The sequence below is a fragment of the Sinocyclocheilus rhinocerous genome, unplaced genomic scaffold (genome assembly GCF_001515625.1).
Source record: "Sinocyclocheilus rhinocerous isolate Xijiao unplaced genomic scaffold, SAMN03320098_v1.1 scaffold899, whole genome shotgun sequence".
In the NCBI taxonomy this organism is placed as follows: domain Eukaryota; kingdom Metazoa; phylum Chordata; class Actinopteri; order Cypriniformes; family Cyprinidae; genus Sinocyclocheilus; species Sinocyclocheilus rhinocerous.
The window spans coordinates 523,141-550,064 of record NW_015653460.1 but is presented as its reverse complement, the minus strand read 5'-3'; the positions used below and the strand labels follow the sequence as shown (position 1 = coordinate 550,064).

The following is a 26,924-nucleotide window of genomic DNA, read 5'->3' as shown; positions in this document are numbered from 1 at the left end:
AGTTAAGTAAATAATATTCTTAACTGATGACAATTTGAGATTCAGGCTGCAAATGGACTTACTCTGAAACAAATCATGATGAACATAGTAGTTCAATTGCCTTTTTTTGGTCTTCTGAGACTACAGGCCACCCTTATTTCGTTTACACACTGCCAAAACCCATATACGCTTTCATCGTATCAGTAAGATGATGTTTGACTTGGCCTGGACCAGAAGGAAGTTCAAATTCAGCAAAAAATTTCCACTTCACTGACGCTTGTTATTATTAAAGAACAGCGTTTTGAAGACGGCGCTGGAAGGGTTGAGCCACAATAAGCTCTCAAAACAAAAACGTGAGGAAAGGGTTTGATTTCATTTGACGTACTTTTTCCATCCAGGTGTCCAACGTGACATACTAATATAGTTTTGAATGTGACATGAGAGTCCAGGGAAGTTTTGCACTTATGAGAAGAACAGATGTCTGCACCATAGTCCCATACTAAATGGCCTCCCAAAAAGGCCGCCACAGGCAAAATTGCTACATCATCCTTGAAACGAAAACAATGCCCTCCTTAAATAAACACAAGTACTAAAAATGACCTGGGCAAATGGGAACGGAGGAGAAGCGCTTCGTCAGTCACACAGAAGGTTTTTCAAAGTGCTGAACGACTGAGACTAGCAGGTTTTCCCCAAGAGTTCCTGTCTGTATCCTGTGACATGTCGACGGCTAATTTACAGTTACGGACATCCAGGAAGGTGATCTCTGGTGGCCCTGGAGGTGATGGGAAATGGTCTTCGTACACCCTGGTGAGAGCGTCAGAAAGCTGGGCTATCACAACAGAGGTGAAGGGGTTATGGTTTGCCAGAGGTGGCCGTGGAATTGTTCCTCCATTTCCTCCGAGGCAGACGGAAAGGAATGCCAAAACTGACAGAAGCCATTGTGAATGATCTCTATCCTTCGGTTTACCGCCCGCTGTGGGGTCTCTATAGCACTGCCTCAGTGATTGTCACTCCAACCTATGGGACCTGAAGAGTCTGTATGACTGTCGCTTTTGTAAATGGAAAAGATTACATATAGAAGTGAGACTTTTCACACCGTGCATCCTATAAGACCTGTAAGAGCCAATGCATGAGAGAAAGCCAGCATTGGTGTTAAATTTGGCAGACGCTTTGGATGCTATCTGGGCTGCATATGTTCCGTTTCCCAGGCCAGACAGGAAGGAAGCGGGATTAGGATTGAGTCAACACGTTCATCTATTTCGCCCAGTCGCTCTTCCTCTCCGTTTACGCAAGCGCTCATCTGAGAGGGAGGCGATTAGCTGCAGACAAACAGCATCAAGATTTGGTGCGCCACACGTTCACCCGGCACCCCACACGCACTCTCCCGTGGGAATAAAATGGCAGATGGTTAACCCTTTCAGGACAGGTTCTGTCACCACGGGAGGGACCTTATTCTGAGGGAGAGTGGGATGCACAGGTGTCACAGAGGTGTCCCTGCTGATGAGCCTTGTAAAATGACCAGCTCAAATACTCTAAGAATTGCCTGTGTTAACTTGCTTCAAGAAAGGGCAAGATCTGTCCAATGAGGGTGGGAAAAATTATATGAACTTATGCTATAAGTATTTTACAGTCATACTTTTATACCTAGTTCTCCTAAAAATGAAAATGTTGTAATTTTTTTTATTCACCCTCATGTCCTTAATGTTTATTTTCACAACAAAAATAACATACAATGTTTCTTTCCATACAATAAAAAGTGAATAGATGTTGGCCATCTAAAAAAAGCTAGAATTCTCTACATTCAATAATTTCTATAAAATAAAAATAAAATGAATTAACTATAAAATAATTCATAGAAAGCCCAAAAAGTCTTTGTAAAATAAAATGAGAGAAAAGAATAAGAAATAAATAAAGTAAAAAACAAAATGATGATAAAAAATAAATAAATGCATTAAATAAATTAATAAATAAAATAGATTTAAATAAAACAAATAAATAAAAATGAAGTCAAATAATTCAAAATGAATAAAAAAAAATAAATGAATGCAAACAAGGCAATGCTTCATTTATCTGTTTGGGAAATATCATCATTTCACCAAGTAACACACATGAACAGAGTTCGAGCTGCCTGGGAAAGATCTGTTATCCTGAATGTACTGCATTTGCATACTGTCATTCACATTCCATTTTAATAACTTAGTTCCTTCAGTTTCATGTCTTTAACAGTCATTCTTATAACTAAATGCAATGCACTTATGGCTAATTTACTTATACATTATCAAACGTTTATAGATTCTGACACCTGGATGCATGCCAGGATTCTGTCCACTTTGAAAAGTGAACTGGACTGGAGAAACTAAAAGGAAGGAAGCAGGGCAAGATAAAGCAGATAGTAAGTAAAGGAGACTGAGATCTGGGGTTAAAGGGTTTCACTGAGCTGATTGAGTGACTCTCTGTTTGCTGGTAATCGGCCGAGTGAGAGAGAGAGAGATTACCAACAACATGACCGTGACATTACAAAAAAAAAAAAAAAAATGCCAAGATCCATCCCAGAACTGAGTGCAAACAGCAAAAAGTGCATGAATATTGAACATAAAACATGTTTCCACACAGAAAGTGGTTCAAGTGGTTGTCACTCTCACTCAAGAGAAGACGGCTGAACCCCTTCCAACTCCAAAACCCAATTATAATCAGCAAGCCTGTATTAAACACTCTTTTTGAGGGAGAGCAGAGCAGAGCCTGAAAGAAACGACGAAAAGAGAACCATTTAAATTACAGGTATGGAAAAATTCAGTCCTATGAATAGTTTACAGTACTGCAGGCGAATGAGGTAACCATGCAATCAGACCTGGCTTGGAAGGTAACTGTCAGATGATTTACAACCCAAACCTTGCCAACTTCAAGACACAATGTTGAACAAATACTTCTTCGCATAAGAAATGATGTGTTGCTCTAGGGTCCACCCTCAGGAAGAGAGCTTGCTGGCTCATCTAGAGTTTGAAGATTAGTAGAAAAGAGAGTGCATGACATCTTGAAACGTTCTTCTGGTTACCATCATTTCATAATGTACACTATGTAGGGTGGAATGAGTAATGAGCAATTTAACGTTTATAAACTTAAATAAAACAATATTTGAAACTCATAAAAAGTCGTTGAGTGAACGTAATGTAAGTTAGCAGCTGCACGGTGTATCGATCCAGGTGATTCATTCACAAGAACATGAACACTCATTTGTCTTTGTTTACATAACAGCCAAACTGCATTTGCAGAAACAATTCACTTTCCTGTTGTTTTAAATCCAGCTGGGTGGCTGAAGAGTCATTCCGGGTTTTTAAAAGCTGGTTTGATCAATGATGTGTAAGGAACAAGTCCATGACATTTTTTGATTTATCAATACAATTCCCCAGAGCTTAAATTGGACTTGTTGAACTCGTTTTATGTTCTCTATGTTCCCAGAAACTCTGAATTGATATTGATTTACCACGGTGCTACACCATCAATTAAGGGGTCTATGTTTTCTTTTTTCATAATGATCAATACAAGACCTTTAGCTTGCTTATAAGTCAGCCAGGTAAGTCTATTAGCGTACCACAACCAGCTATGGTGGAAGTTAGGAAACGTTTCACAACGCAGCATACTTTTTCAGCTAAAAAATACCCACATGAATTTCCATGCTGGTTAATGCTGGTCCAGCAGGTGGACCATTGCCAAAAATGTTAGTTAACCACCACAGTATTTCTGGTTGATCTGGTTAACCAAGGTTAATGCCGTGGGAACAAAGGTTTGTCCTAACAGAGTCTTCGGATAAATTCCTGCAACGACACACTCCATGCGCGTCTCTCGTTGTGCTTTAGATACACAAAGCATCCTGATTAGCTTCCAGCAGGAGGGAGGTCATAGGCTTATCATAGCAATGCATTCATACATCCAGTAGAAAGGGAGGGTCACAGGCTGTCCACCCTTGTTCGGTGATAGCACACCCACACTTAAACCTCATCATCTTGCACCGCTGTCTGCTGCAGATAAACAGGCTCCATCTTTAACTTAAGCTCCAGATAACACTGCATCAGCCAAGTGCTAAACAAAGCCAGAGAAAAATGAGAGGACTACAATGAGACATTATGTTCAAATTGTATTATGATGCCCTTGGTGGCCCCCACAACCTGACCAAATTCATCTCTGACACAGTTTGCTGTTGGCATAATGGACTCTCGCATGAGCTGTCAGATACAAAAGAGGATTTGCCAGTTGCTATTGATTTTCTAAAGAGAAATGTAATGCAAAAAGGAACACTCTTGATTTCCACAGGCCAGTAAACATGAGTGGATTGCTGTTGTTTGCTGAGGATTGTATTTTGACAGCAACACAAACATATCCACTTTCAGTATATTAATATTTTAAAATATGAGCTTAGAATCAGAAATATTGAAGCTGAAATGCATTAAAAAAATGCATAAACCACACACACAAAATGAAATGCATAAAACATACATGCTCTTATTTGTGAGGTAGCATTTCTGTAATCATATGACAGCAATATAATCTACATGTATCCTTAAACTAAAACCCAAAGACCTGTTGCTTGGACTAAAAATCATTCCAGCATAAAACCTGATCTCTGCATGTACGCCTCTCACATTTTTTTTATTTTTTTTTTATATATCTTGGTTTTCCAGGAAAGTTTGGATAGGTACAGTACATGCTCCAAATACACTAAAAATCCAATGCCCACACTATATAGGATGTTTTTTTTAATGAGGATTCCAGGCCTTCTCATGAAGTTTAACCACAATTGCAGCAGCTCATTGGATGAACCTCACAAAACATGTCCAGGTCATTTAACCACAAAATCTAAACAACAAAAGATATATTTGGCCTAAATAAAATCCCTTGAAAAGAATGTCACAATGCAAAGGTTTTGCGAAAAATGTAAAAGACCACTAAGCACATGAATTTACACAGAGGAAATGTTTATATAAAATATGATTTTAAAATATTAAAACTTATGAAAATAAATACATATATAAATACTACCATTATGTTTATTTATTTATGCACTTATGGTAATGAGAATTCATTTAATTATAAATGAGAAGAAATGCAGTGAAAATGTGGAGAAAAAAATGAAGCAAAATATAGTTTCTTATGTCTGGAGAATGAAATTTGGCCTAGAAATGTTCTTGATCAGTTCACATGCACATCCCATACAAGAAAAAAAACTGTATTCTACACTAGATTTCTGTGTCTTACATGATAGCCTTTTTACGCTCCAGTGGGATACCTAACAAGCCCCATTCCTCCCACAGAAGTGCACTTACAGGTCTGTTCTCAGGAGAGGGAGGCTGAGAAGAGAAAGCTCTCATCCATCATCAGAGGTTTGCCCGGATTAACCAGGCCTCATAACTTCCCAGTGCCGAACAGTGGTGTAAACCTTTCCTCCCTGCCTTTTATCATCCGAGTCCCAACCATCCATTCTCCGTATCAGTCATTAGGAGTAGCCTTGGGTTGACCTCACACTTCCAATTAATAACAAAAGAATAAGTCAACACCACCTTCTTAAAGTGCATGCACAGACAAGCGGTTTCATGCAGATCTAATCTATTACCCAAGATACAAAGGGAATAGAATGGTAGTTACTGTATGAAAAACTGGACAGAAAGAAACATGTAGGAGGACAGGGTGTTCGCATAAAAAAGACAGCTCCCTGGACTCATTACAGGAACACAAAACTGGAATCCTACAATACAAGCTCAAATGAACATGACAGCAATTCAGCATTCATTTTTAAAGATTACCTCTGCAGTATAAAGATTATTATTAGTATATAGCCAATAAATAGGCTATGCACCTCCATTCAGAATTGTGTGGTTGGTAAGATGTTTTAATGACTGTTTCAAAAGTTTCTTATGCTCACAAAGGCTGCATTTATTTGATCAAAAACACAGTGACCATATTGAGTAATATTATTAAAATTTTAAATAGCTGATTTTTACTTAATAGCCTATATTAAGCCAAATTTTCAGAATGATTATTCCAGTCTTCAGTGTCACATGATCATTCAGAAATCATTTTAATATGCTGATTTGCTGCTCAAGAAAATGTGAACTTTTCACTTTCGCTTGTCACTTTTGATCAAAAGTAATACATTTTCTAATTTTTTAGCAAATGTTTGAATTGGAAAACTTAAGCCCAAATGTTATGTGCTAACATTGTAATATCAGCCAAATTTAAATATCACACTTAATATTAGCCAAATCAGAAAAAAAAGTATAAATTGTATTCTTTAATTTCATAAAGTTCCTCCTGTCCCACCATTCACTTATTTATTTAAACTATATATTTAAACTAAAATTTGAATCAGCTGAATTCAACCTTCCGCCTCCAGGAACATCCAACCACAATTGGGACTGTCAGATATCGGGCCCAGAATATCTCCCCCAACTCATAAACTTCCAGCCCCTGAGGCTCAGGTCTCACACATTTGGGATGAAAGATCAGCAGCGAGGGGACAGAGTGACAGTCCAATAAATTAACACCCATCTAAGAAGCTCGTTTATCTTTACCATCTCTCCCCTACCAGTCATCTCAACCCTCACAAAGCCTCCAACCTGTCAGAGCTCATTCCAGTTATGTATGATTGACAGATGAAACGCCCAATCACACTTGACTGGCAGGCAGGACATCCTAAACCATGACCTTACGGTTGACCTCTCACCTCTAGCAGTCAGGTTGCTAGACGGCCGTAAGATGAAGACATGAGATACTGCTGTATTTCTCCCCCCACAAATTCTGAATTAGCGTCGCAGTTAACAGATAAACATGTGAATTTTTCCACCAAGCTAACCATCTCCAGTGTCTTAGCTTCATCCTTTAAGTAGCAAAGACTTAAGCCAACTTTACACCTAGGTGATCGTCTTAAAAGGAAACCATCATCAACAAGTCAAAATGTGGTATAATAAAAACAACGAATCAGAGGCTTTGTAAGCGAACTATGCTATATAATTAAGTACCTATGGTTAAGAATCTCCAAAGCCCATTGAGTTCCAGCGGAAGGGAAAATGAGCGTTGTTCCTAAATCTTGGAGGCAAAGATCTCTCTATCTGGGTCTCTGGTCACGGTTGAGCAAGATCAAGTGAAGAAGAACCTCCCTTTTTCTCACACTCCTTTGTGGCTCCAAGTTTTTGCGAATTAAGCATAAAATAAGCGTAACCGGCTCCATTGAGAATCCCCCCTTGTCCAGCGAACGAGATTAATGAAATTCCCACTCAGTGCCAAAGCGAACAAATACCTAGCGTCACTGAGTTAGCCATTAATATGGCTTGTTATTGTTGGCTTCATTTTTGTCACAAAACGGCGAAACCCTCATAAAAGCTCATAAATTTCCATCACAACAGTAATATTGAGAGACCACGTCGAGGTAATTTCTCTGATTACTGTCAAACTGATTACTGTTAGACTAAATTCAAATACGTTTCTAATAATGGCCATCTACTGCAACTGAAAACTAACCAAATTTGACTTGAAATTAGCAAGTTGTGGAGTAATGTTTTGTGTGCAAAACCCCCAAATCTCCCAAGTAATTTTCTATCGCAATATCAGCAAAGCTACCTGCAGCGTTGGCATGTAATCTGTCTTACTCTTTTAATGTAACTTCTCGGCTACATCCAAAATTTAAATACGTTTCTAATAATGGCCATCTATTTAAACTGAAAGCTAACCAAATTTGACTTGAAATTCGCAGTTTGTGGAGTAACTTTTTGTGCATAAAACACCAAATCTCCCAAGTAATTTCCTATTGCAATATCAGCAAATCTACCTGCAGCATTGGCAATCTTACTCTTTTCATGTTAACATCTTGGCTACATCCTTCAGTCAAGATAGCAGAGCTCAAAGTGGAAGCTTCTCTTTCTCTGGGTAATATGCTAATCTGATTTGGGAAAGAGCCAATGATGTTTTCCTACTTGTTTGTTGTGTTTCGCTAGACTTTTCTTCTGCAGCTTATCCAGAGATAACAGCGCGCTAAAACAGAGTAAAAGAGAAAGACCGCCGAGGTGCCACCCCATGATGTTCAGCAGAAAACATTTTAATTGCTTTAGCAATTAAGCAAGACGAGTCAAAAACCGAGCATGCCTGAAAATTCCCACAGCAAGACGTTAATCTGCCTCCTCGGGCAAAACTGTTCCTCAATGGAACGAGCAGACAGCGAGAGGAGGTGGTGTTTAGTTTTCTAAGAGAGAAGAGAGATGCAAGAAATAAAGAGAAATTAGGATATAACAGAGAAGTTGTGTTAATTTTCATCAAAAAGACAAAAACATGTATAAATATGTGTAATCCCACTGTGCTTGTATATTCAAGCATATGAATTTAAGACCATAATGTTTAATTGAATCTATTCAGCCAATCAAGAAAAAAAAAGAAAAAAACAGCATTATGTACAGAGTTTCTAAAGGTTATTCAGCTACTCAATAAGAGCTCAAATATGCAAACTGTAACGTTTCTGCATATAAACGTACAGTATAAACTAGAAAAGAATGACCTAAAAAGAAGACGTCCATCAAACAACTAATGAAGATATCCCAGTTGCTGTCGTGCACTGGTGCTCTTTGCATGTGTGCTAAGTCTGAGAATGAACACACACACACACAATCTGGGTGAGGGGAATGGTATCAGTCTCCAGCATCTTGTTCGGCAGATTACAGCACAAAGCATTTCATTAAAGGGATTAAGTCGTAATTCAATCCTCCATGGATTCACAGCAAGCTCGGGCTTATGGATCGTAAAGAGTCTTTTGGTTGAAAATCCCTGAAGCGTGTTTTCCTTTAGCCTTCATACAGTATGAAACACATAGGCCTATGTAAGACAATTTGGACGTATTACCTTTACTTAATAAATGCCCATGTCTTAATATGCCTAATTAGTCTGAAAATGCAGTAACTTTCTCAGACTTTTCTTTCCAGTTTAATGTTACCAAGGCTTCAATGGCTTCCATAACTGATTAACATAAAACAGCATTCAAAAACCATTTTACTTCAATCAAAATATTTCAAAGGGAAATGCAAGTTCGATTGATTTTATTAATTGAGATGCAATTAAAACCTAATAGCTACTAAGAAGTAATTTAAAAATAATGACCATGTTTCATTCTGAAATATATCAAAGCAATCCATTGTACTTTGCATTATGTTAAGATAACACTCACATCCTTCTGAATATGTGAGATACTGTATCACTGAATATCTATATCCTTAATCTTAGTATAATTTTCATTTGTAATGGCCTCTTCTCATGAGCCACTCCATCGCACTATATCTTATTTTCATCTGTTATATTTGCAGTGAAAATGAATCTCATCTATTCAGAGACTTCACACTGGCTATGTGAGAAAACGGTGTTGTTCAAACCAAAATAATAAATGTGTGAACTCTAAATCAAGTTGGACCTGGGAACAGATCTCTCACAGAACTGAACTCTAGTCCAAAACCAACCGTCCGTTTCTGCATAGAGCCGAGCCATTATAAGCACAACTGGAAATAATACAATCACCTACAGAGAGACGTAGCGAGAGAAACAAATTGAAGTCTATGTTGAGAACTGTATGAGCCTGAGATGACAAGTTTTAAACACATCATATTTTCCAGCGGTTTCCGTGACCGCTGGTTTGACAGTCATTCGTTATGTGATGACCATTAAACAGTACTGGACTTGCGTGCCCTCTTAACCGTGGCTTGTCAAAACTAAGAAGCGAATCATAGAAGAGGTCGTCCATCTAGCTGCACTTGAAGTTTCCAGCAATTAATTCTGTCACATAGAGTAAAGAGCGGTGAAGACCTTGGCTACAGTGGAGCAGCCACAAGATCAGTGCTTTTTCCCGCATTCTAATGAAATGTCATAAATCAAAACAGATGAAGGCTGTTAAAGTCACCTCGCAGTTCTTTTACATCGTTGGCTGATGCCAGAACTGTAACTTGTTAGTTTTTTCCAAGCCTGAACTGGGACCACTTTGGCAATGCAAGCTGGCACAAAACCTCGAGAGGGAGTGACGCTGGTCTGTCACCGCTGGACAAATGTGTCCTGATATAGAGCAGCTTTGGGCTTCAGGTAAGAGATTTAGAGAGAAAATACTGGTGGAAATTTGGCTGGAGTGCATGTTGTACTTTGATTCAACTTGATCAAGCAAAACATGTCCAACTGCCACCATAATCGCTTTGACCAGTATTCCAAACAGATACTCAAACTTTTCAGCTAAATTGTAACTAAATAATTGTTTCTAATAAATCAGCTGTAGCAATGACATGCACCATTTGGTGGGAGTCTTGCTACCATTATGCCACTCTGGAAAAAGACAGATAGACTAAAGTAACTTATTTAAATAGTTTGCATAATTTGCAATTCATCCATCTAAAAAGTCAAATGAATTTGAATAAATAATGGCATAAATAATAATAGCAATGACAATAATAATACTACTACTAATAATAATACAAAATATATTTTCAATAATTTTACTATTACTTGTTTATACATTCATTTACTGTTCATTCATTTTTCATGTATTATTTATTCACAGTATTATTAAATATTATCACTACTGAATAAAATTGAATATTATTAAATTATTATTACTGAACCATAATTGATACTATTGGTACTTTATGAACTTTGGCCTTAACAGATAAAGGGATGTAAACACAAACACACATGATAGTAAATCTTGCTTGGCCTTTTAAACAGATCCTCTGACATTTATTTTCCCCTGGAGTGTCATTAGAAGCTGCTGAATCCCTGCTCATCATTGTTATCTCTACACTGCTAATTAGTTCCAATCAATTAAAGTTGCTCAATTCTGCATCACTGGGACGAGCGCTGCTCTTTTTTGCCTCATGGTGCATGATGAACATTATGAAAACATCAGTATTAAATTATCACTAACACTGCATTTTAACAAGGTGCAACATGATAAAGCTTCAAGCAACAAATCTTCTATGTCAATCTCTTTATAACTTGATGCTCGGAGTTCATCATATTTAACTAAGTTACATTATTTCTATTGGGTTGGGTTCTATCTATTGGGTTCTATTGAGTTGGTTTGCGTTGGGTGTCCAACATATCGTAAAAACACATTTCAATGAGTCACAAATATGATGCAATACGAAAATAACTTTCCAAAAAAATGGTTTCTGAAAGCACTGGGATATTTAAATAGTCCACCATCATCGCCGCAGCTGTTCTACTAGCTAATTGATGGAGTTATTAGTAATTTCTTACAGAAAATAAACCAGGAAAAGTGGGTGATGACAATCATAATCCCATGGCAGTGGTCACACACTTATGCGTTCACACAAATGCAATCCCTCCGAGTCAGGATATGTTCTTAATGGCAGTGAGAGTAAAAATGATGGCTTCCACACACATCTGGAGTGCAGCCTGATTATACACTTGCTTCACGACACCCAAGAGTCACCAGCACACATTTACTCAACAGCCAGAATATAGACTGTTACTCAACGCTCATATTAACATGTGTGCGCATGGAAGATAAATTCTAAACATGTCCAAACAGGACCACCGAGGCAGGACAATCATTGAGGCATCAACCTCAGGGTCTGGGGGGAAATCTGATTCCTACTGTATCCCCATCCTGGACAACCACACAAACACCATAACAAATTCAACTCCAGCCTCCTTCCGCGCACACCATCTCCTTTGCGATCTCTTTCTACTCTTGTCTTTGTGCGTGCAAGACTACTGCTGTCTTTTCCTCACTTGTACTCATCCCACGTTTGTGTTTTCCAGAGAAAGGAAATGCAAATGTGCCGTTTCCCCACTTCTCTGGGAAACGCCACAGGGCGCCTGGATAGAGAAATTAAACAAAGTCGCCGTGATGCATGCGGTAAAGTGGCAATAAAGTATTCATTAACAACCATTCAGACGCTAAGCGGGGCAACAAGTGGTCAAGTTAAGAAGTTAAACAGGGACTTTATGCAGTAAAACCTCCCCTGGGCTTATATATTTACAAAACAAAAGAGCTCCTTTGACGGGTCTCGCGGAGCAGTGCACCTTGCTCGGAGGGAAACGGGCTTGTGTGAATGGGACTCGGGATAAAGTGCATTTACCTAATGAGTGGCGTCGCTTTGATGTCAGAGGAGTGGGTAAACAAACACAACTAGAGAAAAGGCCCATCATGTTGCATTTTGAGGGACTCTGGTCTCAGCCAATAGCAACACGCGTTATGGTCTAAAGGAGTTTCCACGTTTGGAGGTGAAACGACAAAGATGTCAAAACCATAAAGAAAGAGAAAGCTGGAAATCGGTCCTCTACTTTGGTTATATAGTACCATCTGGAGTGAAAGCAACCATCTTCGTAATTAAAATCAATACAAAGGCAATATATTGACCAAGTGTGGTCATTTATTAAATTAAATTATTATTAAATTATATCATTTATTTAGATTTAATTTATGTTAAAATAAAATAAAATAAACACTAGAACCGCCACGGGGTAAATTTTACCCGTGGCTGTTTTTCAAATGTACATAAAAGATTTAAAATAAAACATTCAAGTCTCCCAGTCATTGACTTTTACTAAAATTATGTAATTTACAATCCAATGTTGTTAAAAATGATTTAGATAAAACCAGATCAACAAACGGGGCAGTTATACCTATAAGCACCAGCGGGTCAAATTTACCTTTAATTTTTGTCTTGCCATATCGTTTATTGTTCGCTATTGTGTTGCTATTCTAGTCTGGCCGTTTCCTGAAGAAGAAAAAAATCAGATCTATATGATATAATGAATAAAACCATTTTTTGATTACCCAAAGTTTAATGGTGTTGTTATCTTATTAAAATTAAAAAGTATATAACTAAACAAATTAATAAATATTTAGGTGAAGCTGTGAGCTTGAATTGTCAGCGCATCATCCTATGCAGTGTGGTGAATTATTATTGCTCATTATTGTCTATAGGCTATTTTAGTAATTTAAATACCATGGGTTATCTTAATATATTGATTAATGACAGGACAAAAATATAGTTGATGACTAGACATAATAATTTCATGACTCTAGACACTTCTTTGTGAAGACAGTGGCATAATACAGTGAAGTAATATGTTCTTTAGCCATATAAACACAGTTGTCATGTGCGTGGGTAAAATTTACCCGCTGACGCTTTTAGGTATACAGCGACCCCTGGCGGTTCTAGTGTTAAATACTCTCTAGATCAGTGATCCTCAAATCTGGACATTATGATCCACTTTCCTGCAGAGTTTAGCTCCAACCCTATAATCAAACAAACCTACCTGTGATTGTCTAATGATCCTGAATACATTGATTAGCAAACTCAGGTGTGTTTGATTAGGGTTAGAGATAAACTCTGCAGGAAAGTGGATCTCGCGAGCCAGATTTGATGATCACTGTCCTAGTTGTCATGTGCGTGTTTATTAGGGTTAGAGATAACCTCTGCAGGAAACAGCATCTCGCGAGCCAGATTTGAGGATCACTGCTCTAGATATTGGCCACTCAAAAATCCACATTATTTGACTACTAATAAAAACTGATTTGTAAAATGACTTGAATTTTGATAAGATATTACCCAATAATTTCTCATAGATCTTGATGCTAGTTCAATGGCGTATGTTGTCTTGATTCAAAATGCCTTAAAAACAACCTTAATCAGCATTTGACTTCCATAATGTGACATATAAAATACTACATTTAGTGAGAAATAATATAACACAATTTAAATGAATATGATTATTTAATGATTTAACAATTTTAAAGCTACTAAATTCAGTCATATATTATGAATATTTTTAAATAATACTTTATTTCATTTATTAGGAAATTATAAGACATAAGACCTATTCAGAGGTTATGGGCACTGAATGCTATTCAGATTTTTATGATCAATTAATTTCGAATCATAAAAATCATGTCAAAGTTTCTTTTTAACACAAATTCAACTGCCCTCCTATATTTCTATAAGTTCATAAGTTAGAGGCTAATGTGTGTGTGAGTGTGTGAAGTGGCACAGTGTGCAAGGCACTCATTGATGGAAAATAAAGGCCCAATGCCAGTCACAAGCCCACCCCCAGATCTCCCAGAATGTGAATGAACTGCTGTGAATGGAACGATGAACCCACACAAATGCCCGCTCACCACTCACGCCCGCCCGCCTGCTCGCCCTTCTTATGGATGAATGCGGGGGCGAGATGAAACAACAAAAACAACAAGGGATGTGTGAAGTCCCACCCCCTTTTCATTCTATCCCTCTGCACCCCTAGGACTGCAATACACCCTCAACTCCTGGCCAATTCCACAATCCACAGGGAACTTAAAAAAGTTGATCTTCTCACAAAGCCATACCTCCACCCATTTCCCACCAGGAAGAGGGGGTGGATCGCGGGTGGAGGGTCAGCGGTGGAGAGGGAGGGCCTGGCATGGCTTCAATGAGAGCAGATGCGAGCTCATCTTCTTCCATGACAATTGCCACCCACTCGAAAAGCACGCAGTGTCGGGTGACTGAAGAACGCGAATCAGCATCTCAATGAAGGCATCAAAGGCTCCTGATACAGGGGCGGACGCTGAGATCAACACTTCACAAATTTTGTGTCCTCTTCACTATTGGTTGAAATGGTGGAGGACTGATGAAGGATAAGATTAAAGAAAGCAGGAGGGTTAGAAAAATTTTTTTTTTTTTAGAAAATGTGAGCAAAATCACAAGTTTTAAGAGTTGGACAGTGACATTTAATAAATTACCCTCTTTCTATAGTAATTATTCAATTTTACTATTGGTTTGACCCAATTATTTCACTAACATGGTCATTGAAGACTGTCATTCTAGTTCCCATTGACTCATTATTTTAAGAATAACTTACAACAAGCTTCTTCATTTTACATGGTTTAATCCAGTGACAGATGAGAATGACTTCATTTTAGTCATTCACACTATAACTGAGCAAACTGAAGTGAATCCAGATCATCTCTAGAATCTAAATCTTAATCTGAAAGTATGTGAGATGAGCAGATCTAGTGAATGACTGACAGCGTGCTGATTAATGACACCAAGCTCATTAAATAGAGCATGCTCTTGACCCCATCCCACAGAGGGGTCAGAGCTTCTCCAAAACTTCACAGGAGGACGTTCTGGGAAAATATACCAAACTCTGAATGATACTGAACTGTAGACACTATAACAGCACATGCTGTGCCTTGCAATATGCATAAAAATCCATCTGTGCACTAAAATGACTTGTAAACCATATGAATTAATACAAATCTTTAAAAGTTCTCTACAACTTATATTGTCAAGGTATAATCATTATAAACACAGTGATGTTGTTTACATTGGTTAATCACAATTTAACACTTTATTCTGGCCAATGAGAGCACAGCCGCTCAAACTCACTGACATTGGTCAAATGCTGGCTAAGACTGGATATGAGAGACAATCCCCCGGTCAAGACCGAATTAAGGCTTGCTAAAATCACCTCACCTCCCACAGTGCAGTCTCATCTTATTTTCCACTGCTATTCCACTCACCATGCAACAAACAGGTGTCAGTAATAATCACACACTCTTAATCCCACTAGACCATCATTCTATCTGACACTTTAATCTGAGAATGGTAGCATTAGATCTAAATATACCCCATTTAAATCTATGGCTGGATTCATAGCCACAGGCACTGTACATAAAGACAAGCCTGAGTCAGTTTTCTAGGTCATTGAGTTCACACTTCCAATATTTGGTCATTTGCTATTGTTGGTGGACGGAAGTTTTCTGGATTTCCTATTTGAAAGCATCTATAGATGAATCTACAAAACATCTCAGGTCATTTTTCACCCAAAAATCAAGTCATATATGTATATACAAATACACATATAGTAAACAAATTAAAATATTTAGGTCGAAAAAAATGAAAATAACGGCACTCTAATATATTTATAGTAAATTTAATAAAATCAATACATTTTCATAATTTTTTAAGATAAATGCAGTACAATAAATACTACAATTACCTACTGTATAAATAATTGATCACTATTTTGCTCATTGCAGTATGGAGAACTGGGGTGCTTAATTGTACTTGCAAAACCTTAATTCTTAATTTTAAAGATTTGGTTTCTTTTTGACAGATGTTATGAAACCCACAGATATTCCCAGGGTAATATCATGATTAAAATGAATAAAATAATCCACTCAGTTACTAGGATAAGTAAAACATGAATGTGATTTCCTGTCACTCTCCAGTGTGGCAAATACAACAGATGGAATGAAATAAAGAAGTGTGGAGTGGCATCTCTGAGTGTTCCTGCTGAGGAAAGATCCCAGTTTTAATCACAGCTGAGCTCTGACAGACGGCGAAACCCAAAACCCCCAGTAGCGCACAGGTGAGAGTCCAGAAGGGAGGCCACGGTAAACCTAACATCACTCTTCCTGTGAGAGCTAAAAGTGTGCACTGCTGCTGCCCCAAGAATTCAGAGTATTCGGCCTCACTGAGATTCCCCCGGATCAGACGAGAGAAGAGAAAAGAGAAAGGAATGGGGAAAGAGAAAAAGAAAGTAACAGACATAAGGAGAGAACCAAGACAGAATGCGAGAGAAAAATAGATAAGAGCTAATGTACAGTCAGATGGTCATTATCGCCAAATGAACAAGACTTGTATCACGCTGAAGGGGTTTATTTTATGATAATGACCAGTTGACTGTAATCCCTCTTATTTCATGGCTACCAACCAAATAAACAAAACTGACTGAAATATCAAATACTAACCAAATATGAAATATTGGTTTATGTTTAAAGTATTTTATAATGTGTGAACAAAGCAAGACATTTAAACTAGCACAGCTGTGTAGGAACCTGGTTGCCTGGGACAATTTACAAAAATGTTTTACCTCACAATGCCATGACTGACCAATCAAAATCAAGTGTTGCAAAGAGCAGTGTTTGATAGTGAACATATTGTCATCTAACATTTCTGACCTCTCAAATGAATAAACACTTCATCAAGTGATAATCCACATGTAGTTGTCCATGTGTGTGTAACTACAAGAGACCCGTCATCTTCACCAGGTGTCCACATAAACATCAATCTCCAGCATCTGCGGACAGACCAGCAGTAAATCCCGTGGAACACACAAACAGACCCACACACACAATCCATGTCCCAAAATGAGAAATGAGGGCCACCCATGAGACTTCTGATATGCAGATGCACATTTAAATCTCCAGTGTTGGACACATCTGACTGGATGACGTGACTAGAAACATCCAGTACCAATAAACAGCAAGTCTTCCTCTCACAGTAATAGTTCACTGACCTTTGGTCCCTTTGTGCTTTTCCCTCACGTGCTTTGGATTACCCTCTGTCACACTTTTTAAATAGAATGGAACCAGATTGTGGCCAGATTTTTTTTCCAAGTTGTTGGAGTTGGAATGACAGTACTTTCACAGGCTGTTTGGTTTGAAGTCACTCGTGCTTGAATCATAAAAGAAAAGTCCACCCAAAATGAAAATTCTATTATCATTTACTCACCCCATGATATTCTAAACCCATATGAATTATAGAACTATATAAATGTTATTAGAGATTTCATGCCTTTGGCTGGGAGATTCATCATATCACAGCACTCAGAAGCTTCTCCCTCTATCCACACACTCATGCTGAACCGGCTGACCTGAAACTGGTGCGAAAGGGCGCGATAATCCGCTGACCTCACTCTGAGCGCTCGCAGTGCATGCTCCGGTTTGTGAGGGGTTTTTTTTAGGTCCAGCTGCTGCTTATGTCCTGATGAGAAGCAAACAGGCTGCATTACGATGCAGCTGCACGGATTAGAGCAGAGGTTTGTGGAAATGCTGAGCACAAAAGACATCATCATATCACTCCAGATTACTGAACCATGCTGGCGTGTGCAGTCAGATACACTGATAAGGCAGTTAAATATGGGTTAATGGTGTCAAACGACCAAAATTGTTAGTCATATTCACAGTTTTAGAGTGGTTCTGTGCAGAATCTAATCTGTGTATGAAGCAGCTCAAATAAATTGTTTAGGTTAATTTGCAGCAGATAGTAGTTTTGAGTAGGGCTGAGTGTTATATTGTATATATATATTATATATATTTCTATGACAGTAAAGCTCTTTAAAGCCAGTTTTGCTACTGATGTTTTCTCAAAAAATTCAACTGAAACATCTTAATGCGCACATGCACAAATTGCAAGACAAGGGTGAATTAACACACTTTTTAGGAAACTTACCCTCCTTAAAATTAAGTGCATGAACAACATAGCACTTATATATCAGCCAGCCAGTTCTGAAGCAAAATCAGCCATCTGACAAAAAATCATTGATTAGATCAACTTGAAGTGTTGTTTTTGCCAACAAGCTAGAGCCCTTTGCGCGATTGAAAGGACTCTTCCTGTTTAGGGGCCGGCAAGTCCACACTACTTATCTTTACCCAGAGCAGCTATTTTAATACAGGACTATGACCTGGCCCATTTTGTGCATGGAGGGCAGGAACACCCTCACAGGGTTAACGGTCTCACAGTCTCGAATGCCACAGGCCCTCGAAGCGAATTGGAGCCTCCAGTGTCGCAAGAGAGTGTTTTCCTGAAATCCGAACAGCCTCTGAGGAAATGGCTTATATGGAAAGAAAGAAAAAGGAGCTAGAGAATAAGAAAGAGAGACTCTTCCAAATGGCTCTTTTCCCCTTATCATCCATCTGTCTATTTATCCTTATCAGATCTCCTCTTGAGATCCTCATGTGGTCGCAATTCCAGGTTTGAATGATCATTACCCGCTCTAACACAATACGTCCAGTGTTCCTCCTATAAAAGCGGATAATTAAGAGGCCTGGAGAACAAATCACTCTCGACTGACTTCATTTTAAATGACCTGATTTTACATGACAGCACAGAACTGTTTATAGAGATTGGATGACATCAGAGACATTATAAGAGGGAGATCATGGTCCACTCAAATAAAAATGAACGCTCAATAAGGCAGCTGCAGAAATGAAGTGCCATCTTTTATTTAAAAGAGCTAGAACATAGAAAAATACTCTAGAATGTGCATGTAGATTAGCTGGAAAAAGACCTAAAACATAATTTTATGTAGGCTACTTAGATATATGGGTCTGCTGCCAACCCATTACCATTTCCACTTGCCCATAACCTGTCCATTTGCGGTTGTGTTCTCATCGCATAAGTGCTGGCAGACACATGTGTAATGGTCTTAGCACATTAATTATAGCGTATTATGGCTGTATTTGTTATTGCTGTATTGGGTGTAATAGTCAATGAGACGTGCAATGTTCACAACCACTCTGGCCAAAACCGACACCTTAAAACCAACAGCAGTTATTTTAAAAAATTTAAAATGATATCTGCGGGCAACTATGAATGCCACAAGTTTGGCATATAGAGGTTAACCACATAAGTAAAAATAAGCTGAGACTGGTATAAGGCTCCCTGGTTTTATCCACTTTCCAAGGTTCGATTCACTTAAAAATGGTTACTTCTCAAACTAACTTCTAAATGTGTCACCTTGCATGTTAAATGTATAAAGTATGGGTATTTTGTGAATATAGTAAACTATGCCACTCATTGACAAAAATTCTGCTGAATATTTTAGAACTATTTGCTTGATGTCAAAGCAAAATTCAAGGACCAAGTCATACATCTAATATCAGTTTTGATATCAAGTACAAATAAACCAGGTTTTCAAAACAAAGCAATCTAAAGTATACGTTCTTTCAAAAGTATTGCTGCCTTTGTCACAATATCAAGCAACTGCATTAAATGTAAAGGTTCTCACATCAGTGCAAAAATATCACCTATTCAAATAAAACAGTACACAAAAACAATGATCAAATTACTCTCCTGTAGGCCTATCTGTAAATAAGTAGCTCCACGCCTGATTGGCTTAAAATTTGCTGCTTTAAAATTAATCAGTGTTATGCATGGCATAAACAAATCCAAGGAGGGCCACAATAACATTCCCCTGAGCCAAACCGGAACAGGCAGCATATTTCACTTGCATGTCATTAAAATCTTTTAAGTCAAGTTCTAGTATTGCATCACAACAGCAACGAGCTCAAAGGTGCCGCCTTTGAATTCTCCTCCAAGCACAAAAACTTTCAGGTGCGTCATCCGTTTACACTTATCCAAAGCCACGTTAATTTACTCTAATCAGTGCCGGACACTTTTAGAAAAGCAGCAATCCTGACATCAGTTCAGCATGAGGGGGACAAGTTAAGCCAACTCTAGTCTAAACACCTAGTGAGGTGTGTGTGTCCGTATGTGTGTGTGTAGTCAAAGGGGGTCAGAACCCCCTGGAGGGAGGCTGGCGACACAGACTCCTACGGCTCTAAATCAATTGTGCATGCTGAGTCACCTTTCAACGGTGTGGACGAGTCGTATAATTAAAATCACACATTCAAGCAGCATCGATTTGCATTAAATGAGCTGTGATTGTGATCGATAACCCCCCGTTGGTTCAAATGCATAAAATATGACGTCTGGATGCAGTCAACGGTTTGATTGATCATCACTGAATCAGTGTCATTCCATTTACCAAGACAATCCATTTCTACACCAGACCAAACAAGATTGGGTTTCTCCTAAAACTGATATGGAAAAGGTACCACATCTGCCACTGGTTTAAAAACCCTCACCGTTGGCATCATGGGAGATTTTCCCGGGGGGAAACGACCTTGATGAAGTTCATCACAAAAGGGAAGGAAGTTGCAAAGCTCAAAGAACAATCAAGATGTTTTTGATTTACTCTCCAAGTGGGGTGGAACCGCTTTACTAGAAAAGTGAACTGCTTTTGTGCGAGTGGGGGTCACAACTCCTGACCTTGAAAGTGGGTTGACAGAGTAAATTGATTTAAGGCATCTTAGACAGTCGTACATTCTAGTTTTATGAGCCTCAACTTGTTCAGTTTGGCTTGGTATACTTCTGTCATGGAGTTCCTGATAATAATAGCACTGTACAATAGAAAACTGATAACATATCTAAGAGTGGTTGACGTATTGACACAGCTAACTTAAACACAGAAGGGTTGGGTTTTAGATCTTCAAAGCTTTGAGAACTAGGCTATTCAAGGAAAGTTTTAGAGAAACGCTTCACCGATCATATAACGCACATGGACCGAACTCAAATAAGAATGGAGGTTTATAAGTCTTAAAATGAGTGTGGGTTTGACAATAATTAGCAAATTCCTGTGCGTGCTGTGAGGCGTTATGGGCCTGAAAACAGTAGGGCTGCAGTTTGGTGTGGACGGCAGGTGCTGTCTTATGATGAGGTTTGCAGTCGCTCTCCAAAACCAATTAAAAGCGCTAAATGTGAGTTTGGCTCGGGAGCTCTGCGACTGCAGAATCCAAATACTGCTGCGCCCTGCTTGACAGGGCAAGCCAGTAAGCAACGATTCAGCTTTTTCCTAGAAGAACAAACAAAATGGCAAATTCATGACCTTTTCAACCATAACCACATTACATCCTGCTGGTCCCAATATGTTAAACGAACAATTTAGACATCATGGAGTTAATCAAAGAATGTGGGTAATGTAAAGGGACAGGGTTCTAGCACTGCACCGCTTCATGAGGTAAAGCGATTCCCGAGAAAGCAATATTTGAAATCCTTCAAAAACGACTGGATCTACAAACACGCTCAGTGGAGCGTTAAATCTATCTTGATTAAAGCGGAAAAAAGCCTTGAATAATGAACTGTGCCGCCCGGCTTTTGTAATTAAGTCTACCAGTGCATTCTGGTCTGGCGTTTGACAAACAGGGGAATTGCTTGGTCCCTTCTCTCAAACAGCTAATCGCAGGATGAATCTCCGGCTGTGTAGATCTGGGGCATATTGATGTGCGTAGCTGATCTTGACAATTTAACTCTTATGTTTTTTAAACCCCCAGGTGCAGCCTGGCCAATTGAAGTCTTAAAAAATAAGATTTTTTTAATGGTTTTTACAGCACATTAGGTTCAGCAAGAACCATTTTTCACTGTATAAGCTTCACTCTATGGACCTTTTGGTTAAAAAGTAAAAGGATTCCAAAAAGGTGGTTACTGCAGCGATGCCATAGCATAGAAGAACCATTTTAGACTCAGTGAACAGTTCTTTAAAGAACCCTTTTTCACTGTAAAGAACCTTTTGTTGAATGAAAAGCTTTCGTGGATGTTAAAGGTTCATCATGGAACTAAAGATGCTAGTAAAGAACCTTTATTTTTAAGAGTGTACATTACTTGTTCTTCAGATAATAATGGAACTGATCGACTCAAATTCTTGTCCTTTCATTTAATGAGACTGTAAATTCCTTTATTTGTAGGAATAAGCATGAATCTGTAAGAGAGTTCAGGCCCTGTGCTAAAACAGTAGACTCATCTGCCATCATTTCATCACTAACATCTCACATCTCCCGTTTTGCATCTGCTATCGATTATTTCAGAAATGTGCTTAAAAACACACTACTGAAATAACTGAAAAGGCATGTTTGGTTTTCTGTAAATTTTTCTGAACTGTGTTGAAGTTTCAAAATGATTGTTTCTTCAACTCTTGTTTGTGTTTTTAATTACTCCGACACCGAATGAAAGTGAACACAGCTGGATGAGACAAATCTAAGACGTTTGACGGGAAAGCCATTAGAAACGCACGGACGGTTTTCACTCATTCGACGTGCGGTTAGACAGGAGAATCAGTCTATGCAGTGAATTTCCCGTCGAACCTAGAACATTTATCAACTCATCAAATTCAGTCATGAAAACCAGAAGGAAGCACGTGAGAAAACGTATATTCCAGAAAGTTCACACGGCTCCCCAAAACCACAGGCCACACAAATGGAATCAAGAGAAAGCCAATCAGAAATGTTCTCTTACCTTTGAAGGGCAAGAAGACCCGAGGGGCATTCTGAGGTTCGCTGTCCGAACCCAAAATCAGGACTGATAGAGCCAGGAGGACCTGGACAGACCATCGACTGTCCAACAGCATGGTGCATCCGTTGAAGTCAGAAAGACACAACTGCAGAGGTCACTGGGAAGAAAAAACACATATTGTAAAGAATATGATGTCACTTACTGCTTTCCAAAGTTAAAAAATTTGTTGAATTCGACATTTGGCACACTTATGCATGCCGTATTTCAGCACAAAAACTGTAAGCACGACGTATTCAAATTAAGTTACTTTCATTCTTCAAAGCATAAACATGCCTCCTTTCTATGTAAATTAGGTTAATTATTGTTTGCGCCTTATTCACAAAACTCACTGCTGCTCACCTTGAGCTATAATGGCACACTATTTTTAAAGAAATACTTGTGTACATTTTTATTGCAATACCATCAAATCAAGACCAATAGATTGAGAAGGAAAATATTCAATGAAAAGGGAAAATTCATGCTAAATGCATTCTCTTAACATCTAAGCAAAAGCCAACGTCATATCCAAAATCTTGTTCGCCCATATGTATTCAAGATACTTTAAAGTTCCATATGTTTTACCTCTGGGCTCCCTGCTTTAATAAGAGAAGCTAAGGGGCCCTCCGCAGTAAACAATTCACCAAAAAATAAGGGTTTGGTTTAGGGCTGCACGATAAATCGAAATGGAATCGAAATCGCGATTCAACAGAAGCTCCGATTGTCATGCGTATCTTTCAGTGAAGCACGGTTCTGTGATCAGCAGTAAATCTCCATCCAAAGGCCAGAGGGCGCTCTCGCGCTGAAACTCCAAATATGCCCCGAAGATGTAATCCAGGAAATGCCTATAGCGGTAGCTGGATAAACAGAAGATTTAACTGCTTTTATTGATTCAATGTGACTAATAAACACACGATTATGACAATATATGGTTTATCTGAGTTATTATTATTATAATTTTCATTAAAATAAAGTATATTTATAATGCAATGCCTTTATCACTGCTTAGAATACTATGAAATATGTTGCGTGCCTTATTCTGTGAAAGAAGCCACATCATCTCACAGTAGGATTTCTTTCAAACACTCGACTGACGTTATGAAGTGAGTTTGGAGTAAAAATATGTTATTAAATGTGGTATTTTCACATGCTTTCAGATGGAGCAGCATTTACTACACAGAGCCGTAGTTCACCGAGAAGCTATGCAAACAGCTGTCATTATCGCGAAGGATTTCTTCGATTTCATAATCGCACAATAAAATAATCTGCAATTTTTTTGCGTAACTTGTCAGTGAACTACGGCTCTGTGTAGTAAATGCTGCTCCATCTGAAAGCACGTGATGAAGATTTACTGCTGATTACAGAACCGGCATTACTAACAAAATGTGCATGACAATCGCATTCAATTAATCGTGCAGCCCTAGTTTGGTTACATTTGTTTGAAACATACAGCAAAAGGATATTCCCCATGAGAGTATGTTGACAAACCCCACTGCTGCCACATAGTCCATCTCTTTCAGATGGACAGGAACAAGGCTGCCACCCATAGAGGGGCTGCACTCATGTTGCTCAGTGGTGGCATGACACATAATCCTAAAAACTTGAATCGGTGCGAATATATCTCAATCAATGATACTGTTCCCAAAGCCACATGCTATTGAAATTGATCACAAATGTATGGACAATATATTTTCATTGTATTTTAAAGAAGGAACAAACATCTAAAAAAACAGACAAGTAGTGCTAGCGGAAGACGATCAGTCCAAAAAAGCGCTGCCTGACCGCAGAGCGTTTATGAGTGGAAGCAGCTGTTTAAACCTCAGCTATTTGCAGGCAATTTGTTAACTGTCCGGCTGTTTATCTAAATTCTCTGCCTCTTTACCTCACACAAGCCAGTGAAATTAAACAACAATTATATGAACACAAGTACACACAGACACAGTCGGAGGCAAGCAATTATGTATACAGTCTCACAAATACACTGAAAGAATGGATCCATACCTTCCCCCCTAAAATGTATGGCTTTTAGGGCATTTTTTATGAGAACAGTCAAAATATTATGTGAAAAATTGTGGGACAGCAAGAAACATTCAGGCTGTTTCATTCAAATCTCATTCTTTTATTAATGTTTTAAACTTAGCTCCCACTTAAGGGGAACTTTATCAACTTTTAAAGACTTTTAACTGTAATAAAATAATTCCTCAGCTACTACATTAACACATATTCACTTTCTATTATCATATTAACTATAAATTCCAATATGATGAATTTAAAATAATAGCTTCCCATTTAATTAAGCAAATGAATAAAACAAAATGAATAGAATGGGCTCTTCAGCGACTCATAACTCAACAAAATCGAATTTGGCTTGTAAATTTAGCCTTACTGGAAGTGCAAGTTGTCAACATTCATAAAGTCTTCTGACTGATCAACAGGTTGACTGGTCTCACTTTTTTTATGCAGCTCTTTCTACAAGTTCTTATCCCATTTGGCACTACAGTATCAATATGTACAGCCCATATCTGCATTTATTGTGTTTGTTTATTGTTAGTTTGTGAAATTGTTGCAGTGTTTGTTTTGTAAAGACATGCACTCTGGCCCCTGGAGACATTGTATGTTGTTTCTTTTTCCTGCCACCCAGCAGAGCAATGAAAATAAATTACTTTGACTCTCTTAACTGCCTATTGTGCTGTTATATATACAGGAGCGCTCGGATAGCTCAGTGTATGGTTAACTTGACAGAAAAAACACTGGGAAACAGCAATAAAGGAGTTGTGTGAAGTAAAGCAGCTTGGTCTCGCAGTGGAGTAGAAATAAGTGATAATACAAATAATTATAAGGTTATTTAGTGTGCATACTGGGATATTATGAGCTGTTGTGGGTAATGAAAGTTCAGAGAATGCCATGTTAATGTTGATTTATCTAATCAACATTAACATGGCAGTTTTTGAGTCCTGTGGTGTGACTTTACTGATATACTTATTCCATACATGCAGTGTTTAGGACCATATTACACTCAAGTACTACAGTATGTGGAATATTTGTACTTTTAAAAATCAATTTGACATTATATAACCATTAACTTGTGAAGGCAAAAAAGGCTTTTCGTCATTAAACTAAAATCGTGATATGTTGCCAACTACCCTTATACAGCAAACAACAATTACACCCATTAATTCAAGAAATTACATTTTAAGAATGGAGAGAAAAATATTTCTGCCAACATTGAATGTTATATTGGGAAATAATTATTATAGGAGCTTGAAGGATTCATTGCAAAGCCAACGGAGTTGGAAAACAAATGGCATTTAAAAATCTTTCAAATCTTAACGTTTTAATGTGGCTTATAACAACAACAACAACAACAACAATAATAATAATAATAAAATTAGTATTAAAATAATACTAAGATAGTGTTAATAAATGGAAAGGCATGCAATCCAATGTTTACCTGCTTACTCTAAACTGTCCAGAAGGAACTTTGAGCTCAACTTAAAGAGTGAATCCAGTAAATGTCTGCGAGTTCTGGTTTATGTTCGTATGCCCCAGGTCCTGCAGGTATAGTGAGGTACAGTCTTTATCTCTCTGAACACCTGAGCGCGGTGTACTGCTTTTCCTCTATTATAGTGTTGATCTGGTACAGTTTTTGTAAAATCCCGTTTGATATCGAGCTAAGAAGCGTTAAAGAAGCGTAAAGCCACCTGACAACTCCGTGAACTGCTTCAGCGCCGTGGCTGTCCGTCTGAATATCTCCAAACACAAGCGCACCACTGCCCGCACTCATTCGCTCGCCTCAAATGCTGTCCAAACAGCTTGGCAGGTGGATGCATTGTCGCTCATTTGCATACGACACGCCCATTGGGTGGGGAGTTTACCTTGGAGCTCCGCCCCCTTCAGCACGAGCTGCTGTGATAATCTTCAACGCAGTGTAGTGTATGCCAGGCGGACCTCTGGGGAACACTGTGAATGCGATTACGTTCATGTTTCATTAGGTGGAGTAAACTCAGTAAGAATTTATTAGAACTTACATATGTG

The 26,924-nt window shown here is 38.4% G+C and overlaps 1 protein-coding gene across 5 annotated transcripts in view; it reads right to left on the bottom strand.

Moving 5' to 3' along the window:
• Window positions 1-26,705, bottom strand: part of sema3fb (sema domain, immunoglobulin domain (Ig), short basic domain, secreted, (semaphorin) 3Fb) — a 71,946-nt gene extending 45,241 nt beyond the window's left edge. For 3 of the 5 annotated variants that reach the window (XM_016521992.1, XM_016521993.1, XM_016521994.1), the window contains exons 1-2: window positions 26,341-26,704; window positions 22,857-23,010 (exon numbers count right to left, since the gene is read on the bottom strand). In XM_016521992.1, coding sequence (XP_016377478.1) covers window positions 22,857-22,968 — 112 coding nt within the window. In that variant the 5' untranslated portion in view covers window positions 22,969-23,010; window positions 26,341-26,704. Of the gene's footprint in view, window positions 1-22,856; window positions 23,011-26,340 lie in introns of all 5 variants that reach the window. The other 2 variants (XM_016521990.1, XM_016521991.1) reach the window with 2 other exon arrangements.
• Window positions 26,706-26,924: the final 219 nt, after the last annotated feature.